The sequence below is a fragment of the Dreissena polymorpha genome, chromosome 2 (assembly GCF_020536995.1).
Source record: "Dreissena polymorpha isolate Duluth1 chromosome 2, UMN_Dpol_1.0, whole genome shotgun sequence".
Taxonomy (NCBI): Eukaryota; Metazoa; Mollusca; class Bivalvia; order Myida; family Dreissenidae; genus Dreissena; species Dreissena polymorpha.
In genome coordinates this window covers 13891565-13910157 of record NC_068356.1, presented here as the reverse complement: position 1 = coordinate 13910157, position 18593 = coordinate 13891565, and the positions used below count along the sequence as shown (strand labels likewise).

The 18593-nt window shown below is 35.7% G+C and overlaps 1 protein-coding gene across 5 annotated transcripts in view; it reads left to right on the top strand.

Moving 5' to 3' along the window:
* The window catches only part of LOC127865934 (D-beta-hydroxybutyrate dehydrogenase, mitochondrial-like), a 22155-nt gene extending 3562 nt beyond the window's left edge, over window positions 1-18593 (top strand). For 2 of the 5 annotated variants that reach the window (XM_052406085.1, XM_052406086.1), the window contains exons 2-7: window positions 4455-4672; window positions 5262-5462; window positions 7197-7349; window positions 9195-9388; window positions 15120-15356; window positions 17752-18593. In XM_052406085.1, the coding sequence (XP_052262045.1) occupies window positions 4459-4672; window positions 5262-5462; window positions 7197-7349; window positions 9195-9388; window positions 15120-15356; window positions 17752-17853 (1101 nt within the window). In that variant the 5' untranslated portion in view covers window positions 4455-4458 and the 3' untranslated portion in view covers window positions 17854-18593. Of the gene's footprint in view, window positions 1-3555; window positions 3796-4454; window positions 4726-5261; window positions 5463-7196; window positions 7350-9194; window positions 9389-15119; window positions 15357-17751 lie in introns of those variants that run through there. The other 3 variants (XM_052406088.1, XM_052406089.1, XM_052406090.1) reach the window with 3 other exon arrangements.

Below are 18593 nucleotides of genomic sequence, written 5' to 3'. Positions count from 1 at the left end.
AAGGTCACCACAACTTAAAATAGATTTATTTTGAAACAAACTTACAAAGGGGGTTAATTTTGTTTGTTCATTTAAAAAGTTCAGTTTGAGTTGTCTCCCTTAATCAGATTTTTTTTTCACAATGAAAACCTGGTTTTGTGACAATTTTGTCACTTGTTGTTTTCAATTTAGTTAATGTCATCATACTTAATCCTAAAGACAACCTGTTATGTTAGTCTATGCCAAAATATAACTTTATTTGGTCAACTTGTACCTGCAACAAACATAAAAACATCTAATGTATGCAAACACCCATCACAATTTTTTTCATAAAGAACACAAAATTAAGAAGGTACGAGTTGACCAATCAGAAAAATGACTAAAGTACGAGTTAACCAAACCGGGTACGAGTTGACTAAGGTACGTGTTGACCAAGTTACGCAACCCATGCAAAAGACATCGGACCTCGGACATTTCCGATAAAATTTGCTGAGGTCCTGTATTATTCTCGACATTGTCAAACCTTGTGTCAGACCAAAAATAAATTGTGTGTTTTGGTAAAAAAATGAAAACGAAACTAGAATATGAACAAATACCGATTTCAATGTTCAAAACCAAAATATACCAGTATTGATGCTATTATGTGTTTAAGAATTTTATAAACACAAACGTCCGCCATTTTACGCAAGCGCTTATGAAAAGTGAATTTTTGGATGGGATATGATTCCCATTTAACATGCGTAAATCAAGTGACGCAATGTGCGAGCATATTCAAATTCACTGGTAATATTTTGTTGTAACAACCAATCAATTAGCGACTTTAATTTAATTTACGTATTTTGTCTATAGTTATAATGTGTCAATACTATCTCATTGTGTGCATTAATGCAAATGCATTTTTTCATTTAAAAATACACAATGTCCGAGTTGCACGTCTATATATCTATATACCGGTAGTTACTGCACATGTTCCGTTTTGATATGTACGCTTTCCATGCGTGGAACTCAACTATGTCAGCAAAAATGTCGCGCTCTTATTAAAACACGGGTTTTACATGGCATCATGTGTAGTGAATGGTGCAGATGCATACAAAGGGACTTAAGTAATATTATCAGGTGGCTGTAGAAAAAATGTGTTATTCAGTTCTAAAAATGGACATGATGAAATATACTTCTACTTCAATTAAATTGTTAGCGCATGCAATTTATAATGGGTATTGTTTTCACAACTTGCTTGCCATAAATTATTAATTGCTAACCATTTGCATTTAATTTCTCATAAGGTACAATAATTGTTTAAGTAATTGTAATGGTAAAAAGGTGCGATGATAACCGACACCGTCTTTCATGTACTGATTTATTACCATTGGATATTGCCACCGATCATATATTGTCATCTAGAGTCCGTGGATATTGCGTAAATTTTTAAACTATGATTCCTTGTAAATCAATCTGCGATACACGCTAACTTCAAGACTGACGTCAATCAAAAATAATGATCGCCAGTTAACTCTGCCCTTATGATACGCATTCTCGTTACCGATTGGACGCTGAACAGCACAGTTTGGCGACTGAAAAGTTACCCGAGAAGTTTTTGTGGTGCATCTGTGTCAGCATACATTGCTGTGTTATGTGACTATTATTCGATATTAGACAAAAATATTAGTGTGGATTATCGGATGTCCTAGTGACTTCCGCCTTTTGTTTTAAGGACGTAATACTGCCGATTTTGGGGGTAATTTACGGCCGGAAGCGCTGACTGAACGGGTGTACATTTCGTTATTTTATTGTATTTAGAATTGTTAAACATTGTTATTGTCATAACGATTAAACACTGTACAATGTATTTTTTATTGTTTGTTTAAAGCAGAATAAGGTCTGGTAAAATGCCGTGAGGTCTGGTAAATTTTAAAAGTTATCGAACCTCATGTTTGGTAAGATTTTTTTGTCTTTCGCATGGGTTGGTTACGAGTTGACTGGAAACCTAACAACTATCACTAACAGTGCTTTGATTGAGAATAACAGTCTCACTTCAGTCACGAGCCTTATGGCGTCAATATCTGGATCTGGATGGATACATCGAAGAAACCAATTCTGTTTTTAACTTTAAACTTTTTTAACTAAATAAATTCATATCAAATCAATGGTGGAATGTTTTCCTTGCTTGTGCACATTGGAGTGCTTTTTATTTGATGGCAACATTTAATGATTAATCGCCGAAATTGCGCATGAAGCATTATTTTGGTCTACCCTGTTACCTAAGAACTATGTTACAAAAATATCACTCAACATACCTTGTTATTTCAGTTTTAACACATTTTTGTTTTTCTATTAAATACAATTTTCACACCTTTAAAGATATTCCATTTCTACTTAATATTCCATACACATTAAAGATATATTGGATTATATATTTTAGATGCATCTTCAACTTAAACCAGCACATATATGAAATTCAAACAGATTCTCAATAGATTCTCAATTTAAGCTATTTCAAAAAACTACACTAAGTATTTAGAGGATATGCATCATTTCAATTGGGAAGATTCAAAAGATTCAATTTATTTATAAAGACATTTTAGATATGATTTATTTAAGTATGAAACCATAGCGACTGTGTCCACATGTGTAAACTAGGAAATACAATGGTGACTATGTTTTCATAATACACTTCAACACCGTTATTTCGAACACCGATAATCCGAAGTCACCGTTATTTCGAAGTATTTTTCGGGTCCTGATTTTGGTTCTTCTTTGTTTAATGTAAAATTTCATTGTTAATCCGAACGTCGTTAAACCGAAGAAATAGTTGATTCGAAGTGATTAAGTCGGTCCCAACACTATAATTCGCACCTTATCAATCGTTAATCCGAAGTCAAAACTGCAAAATACTGAGCGTAATTTCACACCTTTGTCGTGGCTCGTCAAATGCCAATAATTTCACCTTTGTCGTCTGCGCGAACGCCGGTGTTCAGAGAGACATCGCTTACTAGTTAAAAAAAAATGTTAATTCATTTCCGAAAATGTATTAATATGTATGTATGCCTGATAATTTGTGCTATTCATTATATTTTATATGTTCTGTAAAAAGACAAAAATAAAAACAAGTAAAATAATCGTGTTATTCCTCCGTTTGTTACAAGTGGAAATCTATTTCTATCTGACTAGTTTACCCTTTTCAGTAAGCGTGTAACCGAACCATGTGAATTCCACAACGTTTCATTTTTTACAGAATCCAAGTAGTCTTCTTTCAAATGTTTATTTCGAACTATCGTTAATCCGAAGTTTTTTTAACGGTCCCGACGACTTCGAAATAACGGTGTTGAAGTGTATATAAAATAAAATGCAGAATTTTAATTTGGGATTCATTACATGTTATATCAAGAGTTGAAACATGTAAGACACTTTTGGTTTTATTGCAGGAAAAATAACTTAATGTGACCAGTTCTCATCCAGAATAATGAAAATTTACAAAAACAACAATTTTCTGCTTTCCAATTAGACTAGCTCAACAACATCCAGTGAATTGATTGAAACCTTTTATATAGTGTATTACTTTCACATGTGTTGTTGCAGGGATATAGTCTGACTAAGCTGATACTGGGTTGTACATTACATGTGACCTTATTGTGCTATTGAAACCATAGTACAGATATTGAAGCATCCATCTTCTTGATTATAATTGTCAATAGGCAAAACACAAGTTCTTGGACAAATGAAAGAGCCAAAAAAGGGGATTGACATGTTCTTAAATGGTGATGCATGAAAAAGAAGGAAGGTCACATACTTTAAAAGTGTGGGGCATAAAAATGGAAGGTGAACTATTTGTCATTCTGCTTCATCTAAATCACTAAGGTGGCATACTGTTTATGCTATGTTTGAACTCCAGGTTTAGACTCTGATTAAGAATGTTTGAACTTCTTTTACATGGACAATTTTGTGTCATGTGCTCTAGCTTAAAGATCAAACCAGACTGTGTAGTAACTTTCGGTGGAGAGTTGTGATTCTTTGTATGTTTTGTATCATTTTGACAGAAGTTTAAGCATTATCAGTCAGAATGTATGTAGTAATTGCAAACAGATTGCAATACAAAGTGTTTACTCGTATGATGCATTATTTTAAATACTTCTGATGGAATTTTTATGATAACTCTTTCATTTTGACTGTCTGAGCCAATTTAAACCAACAAAATTGTCTCTTCATACTTCTTACTACATATAGTTATACAATAAGTTTTTTTTCTGTGTGATTTACATTGATAAAACGCTTTTGCAGACTTGCTTTGTTTTTCTTATAAAATTGTTTTGAATTGTCAACATGACTTTATGACAATATAATCTTGTATTATTTGTAAAAAAAAAGAACTGACAAGTATAACTTGCAACAAGTAAGCGGAAATATTTAAGATAATCCTATTGATATTGTAAATTGTGTGTACATTTCAGAGCATTGACTAAGTTATTTATACATTGCAGGGTGATGGAGATAAAGACGTTTTTTGCCTTTCACTCCTTTGAGCTTGCTTACCTAGCAGTGTTAGCAGTCCTGCCTTTTATTGCTGCAATTAGGATTGTGGCAACTACATTGATAGGGGCTGGACTATTCCTAGGCTTTATTACGCTGCTAAGAAAGCTGACTTACAAAACCATTGACATAGATGGACAGGCTGTGGTGATATCTGGCTGTGATACAGGTAAATGTGTGACATAGATGGACAGGCTGTGGTGATATCTGGCTGTGATACAGGTAAATGTGTTGACATAGATGGACAGGCTGTGGTGATATCTGGCTGTGATACAGGTATGATATCTGGCTGTGATACAAGTAAATGTGTTGAAAAAAACAATAAGGCTTACAACAAACTTTTCACATGCAGCAGAGAGAAATTTAATTATTATTTTGACTGCAATCTTGAGAATATGTTTAAAAACAACCATTTTTTTCACTGTTAATTGTCATTGAAACCAAACCTATATATTCAGTACCACTACATTATATAGATGCATAGCTGATTTCAGCAGACATTTTTCTAAAGATGGCTTTTCATGTCATTCAAAAGACTTTTGTTTACTTATGTAAAGAAAGATAAATCATTAAAATTACCAAATTGATTTTCAACCCATGACTCATAAACATAGTGGTTTATTGTAAAAATAAATATTGTTAAACTTAAGAATTATAGATAACCGAATTCACTTAACTTTATAATCATAAAAAACCTCTGTCAGAATTTTCTTTAGTATTGCTTGCATCTTTCATTGTATATTATGTATATTGTGAAGGTTTCGGCCATGCTCTGGCCAAGCGCCTGGAGGGTCTAGGATTCACAGTGATTGCTGGTTGCCTAGATGACAAGAGTGAAGGTGCAGAGGTTCTGAAATCATGGAGTAACACTGGAAGGATTCATGTTGTGCTGTTAGACGTCTGCAGTGACACATCGGTCCAAAATCTTGTGGAATATGCAAAGAAAAATAGTCCCAAAGGTTTACCTTTTGTTTTATTAATTTTGTGACAGAGTATCAGTTTAAATAAAAAGATCAAATCCAAAATGGTTGAAAGTTATAACAGAATTGATAAATGAATATTTATAATCTCATTATGTGGTTTAAACATTTTTAGTAGTACAATATTTCTTGTAAATTAAAACAATTTTGATCGAGAAAAAAACTATTATTTTTTTAATCTTCTGCAACACAGGTTGTTAATTAACTTAATAAAATTTATTAATAATCATACCTTTTTATAATACCTTCAAGATCTATTTATCCACTAGCTTTAATACTTTTAGTGCATATGCAAGTCCTTCCAAAAAATCATAATCCTTTAATACAGAAAGTACTTGAAGTAGGCTGATATTACTTTGTGCATGTATAGATGTGCATATGTGGAATATGCACATTATTTCAGTTTTTTTTCAACAGTTGAAAGTTGTGGTTGCTATGGTCACAAAAATTAGTAAACATACTAAAACATTGATCCTTCAATAACTCAAAAAGAACTTAAGCTAGGTTGATTAAACTCCTGGTGTGAATATGATATCCATTATGGTGAATATGGTGGTTATTTCAGATTTTGTCAGACAAATATTGTGGTTTGCTATAATAACAGAAATAATTAAAAACTAGGATCCGGATCCTGGGATAACTTAAAAAAATACTTATTGTGATAATCTTCTTTGATGAAGGGCCATATGAAGAATATTTGAGGTATTTCACTTTTGCTTGTTGGACACAATTTGTGGTTGCCATTAAAGAATTTAAAATTCATTGTTTTTTGGCAAACAGTTAGTGTGGTAGCTTGGAATATACAAATAATTAAAAACTAAAATCTGGATCCTGCAAAAACACAAAAATACTAAAGCTTCTTTATTGAATCTTTGTGTGTGCAAAGTGGGTCATATGGGGAGTATGCACATTAGTTCATGTTTTTTGTCCTCATAATTGTGGTTACCAAAATAATTGAGCAACTTAATTCTGGATCCTGTTCTCCAAAAAGCACTAAGCCAATGTTGATGAAACTCCAATTTACTTGTTTTGTGCACAGATAGCCATATGTAGTTTGCATGTTATTCCTTGTTATGACAATCAGTAATTGTGGTTGCTATGGTAACATAAATAATTGATTACTAATGTCTTGATAATCCAATATCACAGGACTTAATGGTGGTTTTATGCACATTATTTCTCTTTTTAACCAAAATAATTGATCACCATTTTCTTTATCCTGCACTACCTCTAAATGTATTGATGAAACTTAAATTTACTGGATGTGTGGGCCATAATGGTAGTATGAAAGTTTTTTTTGTTGGCAAGCCAACACTGTAGTTGCTATGGTTACAGAAATAAATGATTTCTTAAATCTGGATCCTGCAATAACACAAAAAGTACTCGAGCTTAGTACTTAAATCATATTAGGAGTATAAATAATATTTCATTTTTGTTATTTTCATTTATTGGGGTTTCTATGGTTACAGTAATTACAGCTTAAATCTGGTGGATCATGTGATTACAAGTCCTTTAAATAGAGTGAGTCAACATTTAACTTTTAGGAACTTCTATTTTCTATGTTACTTAAGTATTGTTGTGTTTGTAATGTAGTAACCATATTTATGGTACAATATTTCTTTAAAATAATGACCATTTCGATAGGTTACTTAATTTTGTCCAGAGAGATTTGGATTTTGATATCCATTATTAATTCTTTACTTCTAAATGCAGGAGTGTGGGCCCTGGTGAACAATGCGGCCGTGAACTTCCTGGGAGAGCTGGAGCTGTGCACCATGCAGCAGTTCAAGGACATCGCGGAGGTCAATCAGTTTGGGGTCATCAGGATGACCAAGGCATTTCTTCCCCTGCTGAGGAAATCTAAAGGTGAGCAGTGGTGTTGGCAATGCAGCTTGTATAGGGTTTGAGCAAATAACCTTATTATGTTGGGTTTTCTGGTTTTTAACTGAAAAAAATAGCTTGTCACGGTCAACCTGATCAAAGCCTCTATAACGCTCAAAATCGTACAATATTTCATAAAATAAAGTTAGACAATTAAAAATCAGTGTTCCTTATGGCTATTGCCGAAATTGCAACGCCAGATGTGGTCTGGTAAAATAGATATTTGTAGATACAAATTGCTCGTTTTAATTATTGTTTTGCATATTATATTCCATTTTAATTTTCCGCAACGATATATATTCATACGACACATGTACACTAACATGGTACCATTTTAGTGTTGGTGTGTTGTATGAATAGATATATTCGCGGGAAATTAAAATAGAATTACTTTTGTCACAAATAAATAAAAACAAACTTTTGTTATCATACCACATCTAGCGCTGAAATTGTGGCTATTGCTATAAGGAACACTGATAGTTTAGGTGTTACATTTATTTTATGAAATAATTTACGAAATTTTCGTTGATTTTGAGCGTTATAGAGGCTTTAAATGATTGCTTCTAACAACAGAAAAACACGTCCGTCAACAATTTGTTTGTGTAGACAGTAGAGGTCACAGTTTTCATCCAATCTTTATGAAATTTGGTCAGAATGTTTATATTGATGAAATCTGGGTTGGGATTGTATTTGGATCATCTGGGGTCAAAAACTAGGTCAAAAGGTCAAAAACTAGGTCAAATAATAGAAAAACCTTGTGTAGACAATAGAGGTCGCAGTTTTCATCCAATCTTTATGAATTTTGGTCAAAATGTTATTTTGATGAAATCTGGGTTGGAAATGTATTTGGGTCATCTGGGGTCAAAAACTAGGTCAAATATTAGAAAAACCTTGTGTAGACAGTAGAGGTCACAGTTTTCATCCAATCTTTATGAAATTTGGTCAGAATGTTTATCTTGATTAAATCTGAGTTGGGATTGTATTTGGGTCATCTGGGGTCAAAAACTAGGTCAAATAATAGAAAAACCTTGAGTAGACAATAGAGGTCGCAGTTTTCATCCAATCTTTATGAAATTTGGTCAGAATGTTTATCTTGATGAAATCTGGGTTGGGATTGTATTTGGGTCATCTGAGGTCAAAAACTAGGTCACTCGGTCAAATAATAGAAAAAAACGTCAACAATTTGTTTGTGTAGACAGTAGAGGTCACAGTTTTCATCCAATCTTTATGAAATTTGGTCAGAATGTTTATCTTGATAAAATCTGGGTTGAGATTGTATTTGGGTCATCTTGGGTCAAAAACTAAGTCACTAGGTCAAAAACTAGGTCACTAGGTCAAAACTAGGTCACTATGTCAAATAATAGAAAAACCTTGTATAGACAATAGAGGTCACAGTTTTCATCCAATCTTTATGAAATTTGGTCAGAATGTTTATCTTGATGAAATCTGGGTTGGGATTGTATTTGGGTCATCTGGGATCAAAAACTAGGTCACTAGGTCAAATAATGGAAAAACCTTGTGTAGACAATTGTGGTCACAGTTTTCATCCAATCTTTATGAAATTTGGTCAGAATGTTTATCTTGATGAAATCTGGGTTGGGATTGTATTTGGGTCACTTGGGGTCAAAAACTAGGTCACTAGGTCAAATAATGGAAAAACCTTGTGTAGACAATTGTGGTCACAGTTTTCATCCAATCTTCATGAAATTTGGTCAGAATGTTTATCTTGATGAAATCTGGGTTGGGATTGTATTTGATTAGTCAGGTGAGCGATTCAGGGCCATCATGGCCCTCTTGTTTTAATTTGGTTTTATATTTACTATATTTTAGGCCGAGTTGTGAATGTAACTAGTGCAAAAGGCCGTATCAGCCTGCCAAGGAACTCTGTGTACGGAGCCACCAAATATGCCATTGAGGCCTTCTCAGACGTCCTGCGTCTGGAGATGAGGAAGTTTGGAGTAAAAGTCAGCATCATCGAACCTGGCGACTTCGGGGGTACCACGGGCATGTTAAGCACTAAATCGGTATGCACTTAAGAATTTAAAGGTTTCTAATAAGTTCACTTTATATAGCATACTGAGCATATATAATATAATTCAGTTGTATTTGTATGCCGCCTGAAAGAGGTTTGCACTGTTTGTCTGTGTGTTTAGGTGGGTCTGTCTATCCGCATTTCTCTCCATAACTTTTAATCCATGCCAGAATTAAATATAATTTTGAATTATGCTTTCTACAGACGATGAGTTTGCTTAGTGTTATGTCTTCGCCACAATGTCAAGGTGACTTATCAAGGTCATTGATCATGAAAGTATGTTTCACTATGACCCTCTGCTCACTTATAAGCAATGCTGGAAGGTTCATATGCCAGATTCCTTGACCAGCATTTCTGACATTTTAAATACAGAATATTTTTTAGCAAAGAAATTAGGTTGTTGAAATGTGTGTTTATATGACTATAAAGGTGTTATATAAGTGTCTTATGGACTGGTTGTCTTTTTAGCTCACCTGATTGCTCAGGTGAGCTTTTGTGACCGGTCTTTGTCCGTCGTCCATCCGTCTGTCCGTCAACATTTGTTCGTAAACACTCTAGAGGCCACATTTATGGTCCGATCTTCATGAAGCTTGGTCAGAAGCTTCGTCCCAATGAAATCTCGGTCGAGTTCGAAACTGGGTCGTGTCGGGTAAAAAGCTAGGTCACTAGGTCAAAAAAAAGAACAAACTTGTAAACACTGTAGAAGTAACATTTCATGCCCAATCTTCATGTACATGTAACTTTGTCAAAATGTTTGTCTTAATGATATGTTGGTTGAGTTCAAAAGTGGTTCTGGTCCGTTGAAAAACATGGCCGCCAGTTGGCGGGGCAGTTTTCCTTATTTGGCTATAGAGAAACCTTGTAAACACTCTGGAAGTCACAATTTTTCCTCAATCATCATGAAAGTTGGTCAAAACATTGGTTACATTGATTTCTCGGACGAGTTCGAAAATGGTCCAGACCGGTGAAAAAACATGGCCACCAGTGGGCGGGGCATTTTTCTCTATATGTATATAGTGAAAACATGACTGTCAACACTCTAGAAGTCACATTGTTTCCCCAATTTTCATGAAATTTTGTCAGAACTTTTGTTTCCTAGATACGTGAGTTAAGTTTGAAAATGGTTCTGGTCGGTTGAAAAACATGGTTGCCAGGGGGAGGTGGCAGTTTTCCGTATATTTATATACTAAAAAGTCTTGTAAACTATCATGAATTAAGGTCATGTAACATGCGAGACAACTCTTCTAAATACATTTAAGTTTACAGTAGTTACTCCCCTTTGATTATTAATGTTTTCATAAAAATACAGTGTAGTTGTGTCATTTGTGTGTTAATTGTTATTTGAGGTTGGATGTTTTTATGCCCCCTTTCGAAGAAAAGGAGGCATATAGTGATCGGACTGTCCGCCTGTCTGTCTGTCCGTCTTTCCGTCACACTTTGCGTTTAGGTTTCGATAATGCTCATAACTTCTATGTCCCTTTAGATATAACCTTCATATTTGGTATGCATGTGAATATGGACAAGGCCTTTCCATACGCACAAAATTATTTACCCCTGTGACCTTGACCTTGAACTTAGGGTCCGCGTTTAGGTTTCGAAATCTGTATTTAGGTTTCGAAAAATGCTATAACTTCTATCAAAGAGTTTATAGGGGGCATATGTCATCCTATGGTGACAGCTCTTGTTTTTAGCTCACCTGTTTGCTCAGTTGAGCTTTTGTGACCGGACTTTGTCCGTCCGTCAACATTTGTTCGTAAACACTCTAGAGGCCACATTTATTGTCCGATCTTCATGAAACTTGGTCAGAAGATTTGTCCCAATGATATCTCGATCGAGTTCGAAACTGGGTCATGCTGGGTCAAAAACTAGGTCTCTAGGTAAAAAAAAAAGTAAAAGCTTGTTAACACTGTAGAAGTCACATTTAATGCCCAATCTTCATGTAACTTTGTCTAAATGTCTGTCTTAATGATATGTTGGTTGAGTTCAAAAGGGGTTCCGGTCCGTTGAAAAACATGGCCGTCAGTGGGCGGGGCAGTTTTCCTTAAATGGCTAAAGAGAAACCTTGTAAACACTTTAGAAGTCACAATTTTGGCCCAATAATCATGAAAGTATGTCAAAACATTGGTTTTATTGATAGGTCAGACGAGTTCAAAAATGGTCCAGATCAGTGAAATAACATGGCCGCCAGTGGGCGGGGCATTTTTCTCTATATGTATATAGTGAAAACATGTCAACACTCTAGAAGTCACATTTTTTGCCCAATTTTCATAAAATTTGGTCAGAACATTTGTTTCCTTGATACAAGAGTTGAGTTGGAAAATGGTTCCGGTCAGTTGAATAACATGGCTGCTGGGGGGGGGGCAGTTTTCTTATATTTATATAGTAAAAAAAGCTTGTGAACACTCTAGAAGTCACATTTTTTGCCCAATCATCATGAAACTTGTTGAAAAGATTGGTTTTATATATATCTCAGATGAGTTTGCAAATGGTCCCGATGGGTCAATAAACATGGCTGCCAGAGGGCGGGGCAGTTTTCCTTATGTGACTATATAGAGAGAAACATTGTGATCGAACACTATAGAAGTCACATATTTTGCCTAATCATGGTGAAACTTAGTCAATACATTGGTTTTATTGATTTCTTGGACAAGTTGAAAAATGGCTCAGATCAGTGAAACACACTTTTTAGCTCACCTGATTGCTCAGGTGAGGTTTTAGGATTGGTCTTCGTCCGCTGTCCGTTCGTCCACATTGGTTTATTAAACACTCTAGCATTCACATTTCTCAAGCATTCTTTATCAAAGTTGCTGAAAGATCTCAGTCAAGTTTGATGATGAGCAAAATCACATAATTAATCTCATAATTATTGCCCGTAGATTGTCCAAATTTTCATTATATTATACAAAATCCTTGTAAGCAAAGGTTGATGTTTGGTAAGGGGGGTCAACTCAAAATATAGGTCACCATTTAAAATCTTACAAAAACAAAAACACTCCCTACGCCAGAGTTTTGGTTCAATAATGATGAAACTTGACCAGGATGTTTGTATTGTCAATATCTAGGTCAAGTTTGACATTAGGTAAAGATTGAATGATTGACTCCTCTCAGGTGAGCGAACTAGGGCCATCTTGGCCCTCTTGTTTTATTTGACATGTTTATGCATTAGTGTTCTGCCATAGTTTAATGCTGGTATCAACTGTGCATGTGTTAGCGGTAAGTGTTATGTAGGTTCACATATACTTAAAGGTACAAGATGGTGAACCAGTTATAATGCAATAGAAATTTGATTTGTTTCGAATATTTTTACACTTGTCACACAAAGTTTGAGCAATGGAATAAAAACAGTTTCATTACAATAGGTCAGACAAATATAAATGAGGCCAAAAAGCTTTTTTGTTATCTCAAAAGTATAATACTCATCAAGTCCAGTAAATCAAGGACTCAACAGTATTATAATAATACAAATAATATAGGACTAAACAATTTATTTTCATATGTGATTGGGTAATTGTTATTTTAGACTGTTAAGCCAAATTTGATTCATTTCAATTTTTATCTGTAGTGAATATTTATTTATAAATACTGTATATTAATTAATTTATTAATGTTTAATTTGTATGCCCCCCTTCGAAGAAGAGGGGGTATATTGCTTTGCTCATGTCGGTCTGTCGGTCCGTCCACCAGGTGGTTGTCAGATGATAACTCAAGAACGCTTGGGCCTAGGATCATGAAACTTCATAGGTACATTGATCATGACCACAGATGACCCCTATTGATTTTGAGGTCACTAGGTCAAGGTCACGGTGACCCGAAATAGTAAAATGGTTTTTGGATGATAACTCAAGAATGCATATGGGCAAACAGGGCGAACTCTGAACAATATAACTGAAGCAACTGGTCTGTAATCCTAAATCTATAATTATCAGTCCAATGAAACATCATCCTTTGAGTAAAATAAAGTGGATCAGTAAAAATATTATCAGAATATGATTTTTTTTGTATATTTTGTATATTAAATATTGTGTTAATGTTTAATTTTGTTGATTAATATAAATATAAGCAGGACAGTGAAGGTAATACACTATTATATCTTTCTTATATACAGGGGAAACACATGCAATAAGTTAAAATTTCATGTTTAATGATAAGAGGATATCACCCCCCCCCATTTTTTTGTTAAACATCATGTAATAATTATTACCACACCCCACATTAAACCCCCCTCTCACCCCCCCCCCCATCCCCCTACCCCCCCACCCCCCATTTTTAAAAAAAACATTAATAAATAACCCCACCCCACATTATACCCCCTCTCACTCCCCCTACCCCCCCCACCCCCCCAATTTTTTTTTTAAACATCTAATAAATTACCCCACCCCACATTAATCCCCCTCTCACTTCCCCCTACCCCCCCTACCCCAAAACCCCTCCATACCCCCCCCCAATTTTTTTTAAACATCTAATAAATTACCCCACCCCACATTATTACCCCCTCTCACCCCCACCTCCCTACCCCCCCCCCTACCCCCCACCCCCCCCCCCCCCCCAATTTATTTTTTTTTAAACATCTTATAAATGACCACACCCCACATTATACCGCCCTCTCAACCCCCATCCCCCTACCCCCCCACCCCCCGCTAATTTTTTTTTTTAAACATCTAATAAATTACCACACCCCACATTATACCCCCCCCTCTCACTCCCCCCTACCCACCCTACTTCCCCCACCCTTCCCCCAATTTTTTTTTTTAAACATCTTATAAATTACCACACCCCACATAATGCCCCCCTCTCATCCCCCACCCCCCTACCCCCCACCGCCCCCCAATTTTTTTTTTAAACATCTAATAAATTACCACAACCCACATTATACCCCCTCTCATTCCCCCTACCCCCCCCCCACCCCCTCCAATTTTTTTGTTTTGTTTTAAAACATCTAATAAATTACCCCACCCCACATTATTACCCCCTCTCACCCCCACTCCCCCCCCCAATTTTTTTTTTAAACATCTTGTCAATTTCCACACCCCACATTATACCCCCCTTTCACCCCCCCCTACCCCTTCCCCTACCCCCCCCCCCCCCCGCCCCCTCTCAATTTTTTTTTTTTTTTTTAACATCTAATAAATTACCACACCCCACATTATACCCCCCTCTCACTCCCCCCTTAATCATGACTGGCAGATGACCCCTATTGATTTTCAGGTCACTAGGTCAAAGGTCAAGGTCAACGTGACTCAAAATAGTACAATGGTTTCAGGATGATAACTAACATTAGGTCAAAGGTCAAGGTCACAGTGACAAAAAACGTGTTCAAACAATGGCTTCCACTACAACTGACAGCCCATATGGGGGGCATGCATGTTTTACAAACAGCCCTTGTTATTGATGTCTTAATAAATTGAAATGTATGCGAATTAATTTCAAGATTTTAAATTAACGTGTGTTTAGGGAAACTGAACAATTCCTTCTGTGTGAAAGAAGTATGCTCTTTCTTTATGTCATTATCCTGCTTTGTGACATAGCAGCTATAAAAACTGATTCCAGTTATTGTGATAATAAGTTCCTTCAAACCCATTACACATTTTTTTATGCAAAATTTATTCTGCCTAAAGATAGTTACTTACTTTAGACCTACATGTATTTTATCTGATTATTATTAATAAATAGTAACACATTTCTCATAACTAGTATTGGTAATACGTCCCATATCTCCATGGCAGCTAGCATGGTTGAAAGATCAGCTGGATCTAATGTGGAAGAGCGCGGAGGAGGAAGTGAGGGGGGCATACGGCAAGGAGTACTGTGATGCCATCTACACCGGTACTCTGGGTGCTGCCAAGGATGCAGCCAAGTCCATAATGCCTGTGATAGACGCCATGGAGGATGCCATAGTCAGCACAGGACCCCGGCTACGCTACCTGGTCGATGGCAGCAGTAAACTCATCGATATGAATCACGTAAGCACTCTGTTTAGCTTTATAAGGGATTGTTTTTGTATGTGTACGTTCAAGAAAATATTTGTTTGAGTTATAATAAGAAACCATTTTATTGTATATACCCCCACACCCCACTCTAATAAACCTCCTCCCCTCCCCCATTTTTTAGCTCACCTGAGCACAACGTGCTCATTGTAAGCTTTTGTGATCGCTTTTTGTCCGTTGTCCGTTGTGCGGGGTCAACATTTGCCTTGTTAACTCTCTAGAGGCCACATTTATTGTCCAATCTTCATGAAATTTGGTCAGAGGATTGGTTTCTATGATATCTTGGATGAGTTTGAAAATGGTAACGTTTGCTTGAAAAACATGGCTGCCAAGGGGTGGGGCATTTTTCCTTATATGGCTATAGTACAATCTTGTTAACACTCTAGAGGCCACATTTATTGTCTGATCTTCATGAAACTTGGTCAGAAGATTCATCCCAATAATATCTTGGACGAGTTCGAAAATGATACCGGTTGGTTGAAAAACATGGCCGCCAGGGGGCGGGGCATTTTTACTTATATGGCTATGGTAAAATCTTGTTAACACTCTAGAGGCCACATTTATTTTCCGATCTTCATGAAACTTGCTCAGAAGATTTGTCCCACCGATATCTTGAATGAGTTCAAAAATGGTAACCTTTGCTTGAAAAACATTGCTGCCAAGGGGCTGGGCATTTTTCCTTATATGGCTATATATGGCTATAATAAAATCGTGTTAACACTCTAGAGGCCACATTTATTGTCCAATCTTCATGAAACTTGGTCAGAAGATTCATCCCAATAATATCTTGGACGAATTCGAAAATGATGCCGGTTGGTTGAAAAACATGGCCGCCAGGGGGCGGGGCATTTTTCCTTATATGGCTATTGTAAAACCTTGTTAACACTCTAGAGGCCACATTTATTGTCCAATCTTGATGAAATATGATCAGAAGATTTGTCTTAATGATATCTTGGATGAGTTCAAAAATGGGTATGTTTGCTTGAAAAACATGGCCGCCAAGGGGCGGGGCATTTTTCCTTATATGGCTATATAAGGCTATAGTAAAATCTTGTTAACACTCTAGAGGCCACATTTATAGTCCGATCTTCATGAAACTCGGTCAGAAGATTTATCCCAATGATATCTTGGACAAGTTCAAAAATGATGCCGGTTGGTTGAAAAACATGGCCGCCACGGGGCGGGGCTATTTTCCTTATATGGCTATAGTAAAACCTTGTTAACACTCTAAGAGGTCACATTTATTTTCCGATCATCATGAAACTTGCTCAAAAGATTTGTCCCAATGATATCTTGGACGAGTTCGAAAATGGTTTTGGTTGCTTTAAAAACATGGCCTCCAGGGGCGGGGCATTTTTCCTAATATGGCTAAAGTAAAACCTTGTTTACACTCTAGAGGCCACATTTATTGTCCAATCTTCATGAAATTTGTTCAGAAGATTGGTTTCAATGATATATTGGATGAGTTCGAAAATAATTATGTTTGCTTGAAAAAAAATGTTTCCAAGGGGCGGGGCATTTTTCCTTATATGGCTATAGTAAAATCTTGTTAACACTCTAGAGGCCACATTTATTGTCCGATCTTCATGAAACTTGGTCAGAAGATTCATCCCAATAATATCTTGGACGAGTTCAAAAATGATGCCAGTTGATTGACAAACATGGCTGTCAGGGGGCGGGGCATTTTTCCTTATATGGCTATTGTAAAACCTTGTTAACACACTAGAGGCCACATTTATTTTCCGATCTTCGTGAAACTTGGTCAGAAGATTTGTCCCAATAATATCTTGTTATCTCAGGTGAGCAACTTTGGGCCTTTCAGGCCCTCTTGTTTGAAAACTGCATTAAGTTCTTTGCGTAATAATTGCATTATTTTGCTTAATCATACAAAGCGAATACCTGTTTAAGGTACACCTTTGACTAAAGTGTTTGCGTAATTAGCAGCACTGTTTAAATATGTTTTTAAAAATAAATATATAAAGGAGTGACATAATTTTCACCTCTGATAACTGCAAACTCCCATGGAAAATTTAAGGTCCCAGATTGTGTTTTCTATGCTATGGTACATTTTTTACATGCAATCTAGCACTTTGTGTCCATTGTGTATCACTGTGTTGTAAGCTATAGTTGACTTGTATATTATTTAGAATTATTTGGCAATGCAATAATAAGTTAACAATTCATGATAGGCAATTTGAAATAAAACTGTGCCTTATTAGGTTTAAAACACTCAAATATGATTGACAGTTTGAAAATGTTTTTGAAAAGTCATGTCCTGGCTCATGGAATGATTTTGTTTATTGTCAATCAAATCTGATTGAAAACTCAATTATTGTCTATTTTAAGACTGGTGTATTTCGGCCTGTTTCAGTGGTTGATTCGTATTGGCTGGTTCATACCAGAGAGCTGGATAGATGCTATAGTAGACTTCAAGGACAACAGAGGTCTACCAAAGGTTGCTGCTGCCCATTAGAGCAGGACCTTAATTTAATTGTCAGCAATCAAAATTTAAGCCTGTTTCAGCGATACTTTATGTATTATGTTATGTAATGTATTAAAATCAAGACATTGCCTCTGCCTTTTTCAGTGTTCTACTACTATCAATTGATTGGCGTATTTAAGACAGACATTATAGTTTTGAAGAAGTCAGTTACCCCTAGTCATAGTCCAAAGTTGACAATATTTAACCGAGTAGTTCACTTAAACTAAGTTTATACAGAGTTATAATGTACAGTTGAACCCCTCTAAACTGCAAGCTCTCTGGACCATGGACATTTTTTAAATGGGATTCTGGTTTAAATGGGGAAAGATAAGTGATATGCAGAAGGTTAAATATATACTGGAAACCGGACTATATGTCTTGATGTTCATTTTTTTTGTAACTCTGACATTGACAAACAATTGCTCCTTTTTATGAATGTTTTTGTACAGTATCAATTGGGATGATGATATACCTATTGATGCATTATAAATGTAAACTATTTTTTAAATAATATTAATTTATTTTCAGTCAGTTATACAACAACTTTTATGAGAAGCATTCCACGAACTCATATTCATATACAACATATTCCATAGTCTGTAGACCAACAAGTTTTATACTTGTATATCGTTACATTTACATGGTGAAACTGTTACAAATGTTTTGAAGTATACAATTGTTATATGTATAATTGCATAAGTGAGTGAGTAATAAAAAGCATTTTAATTTTA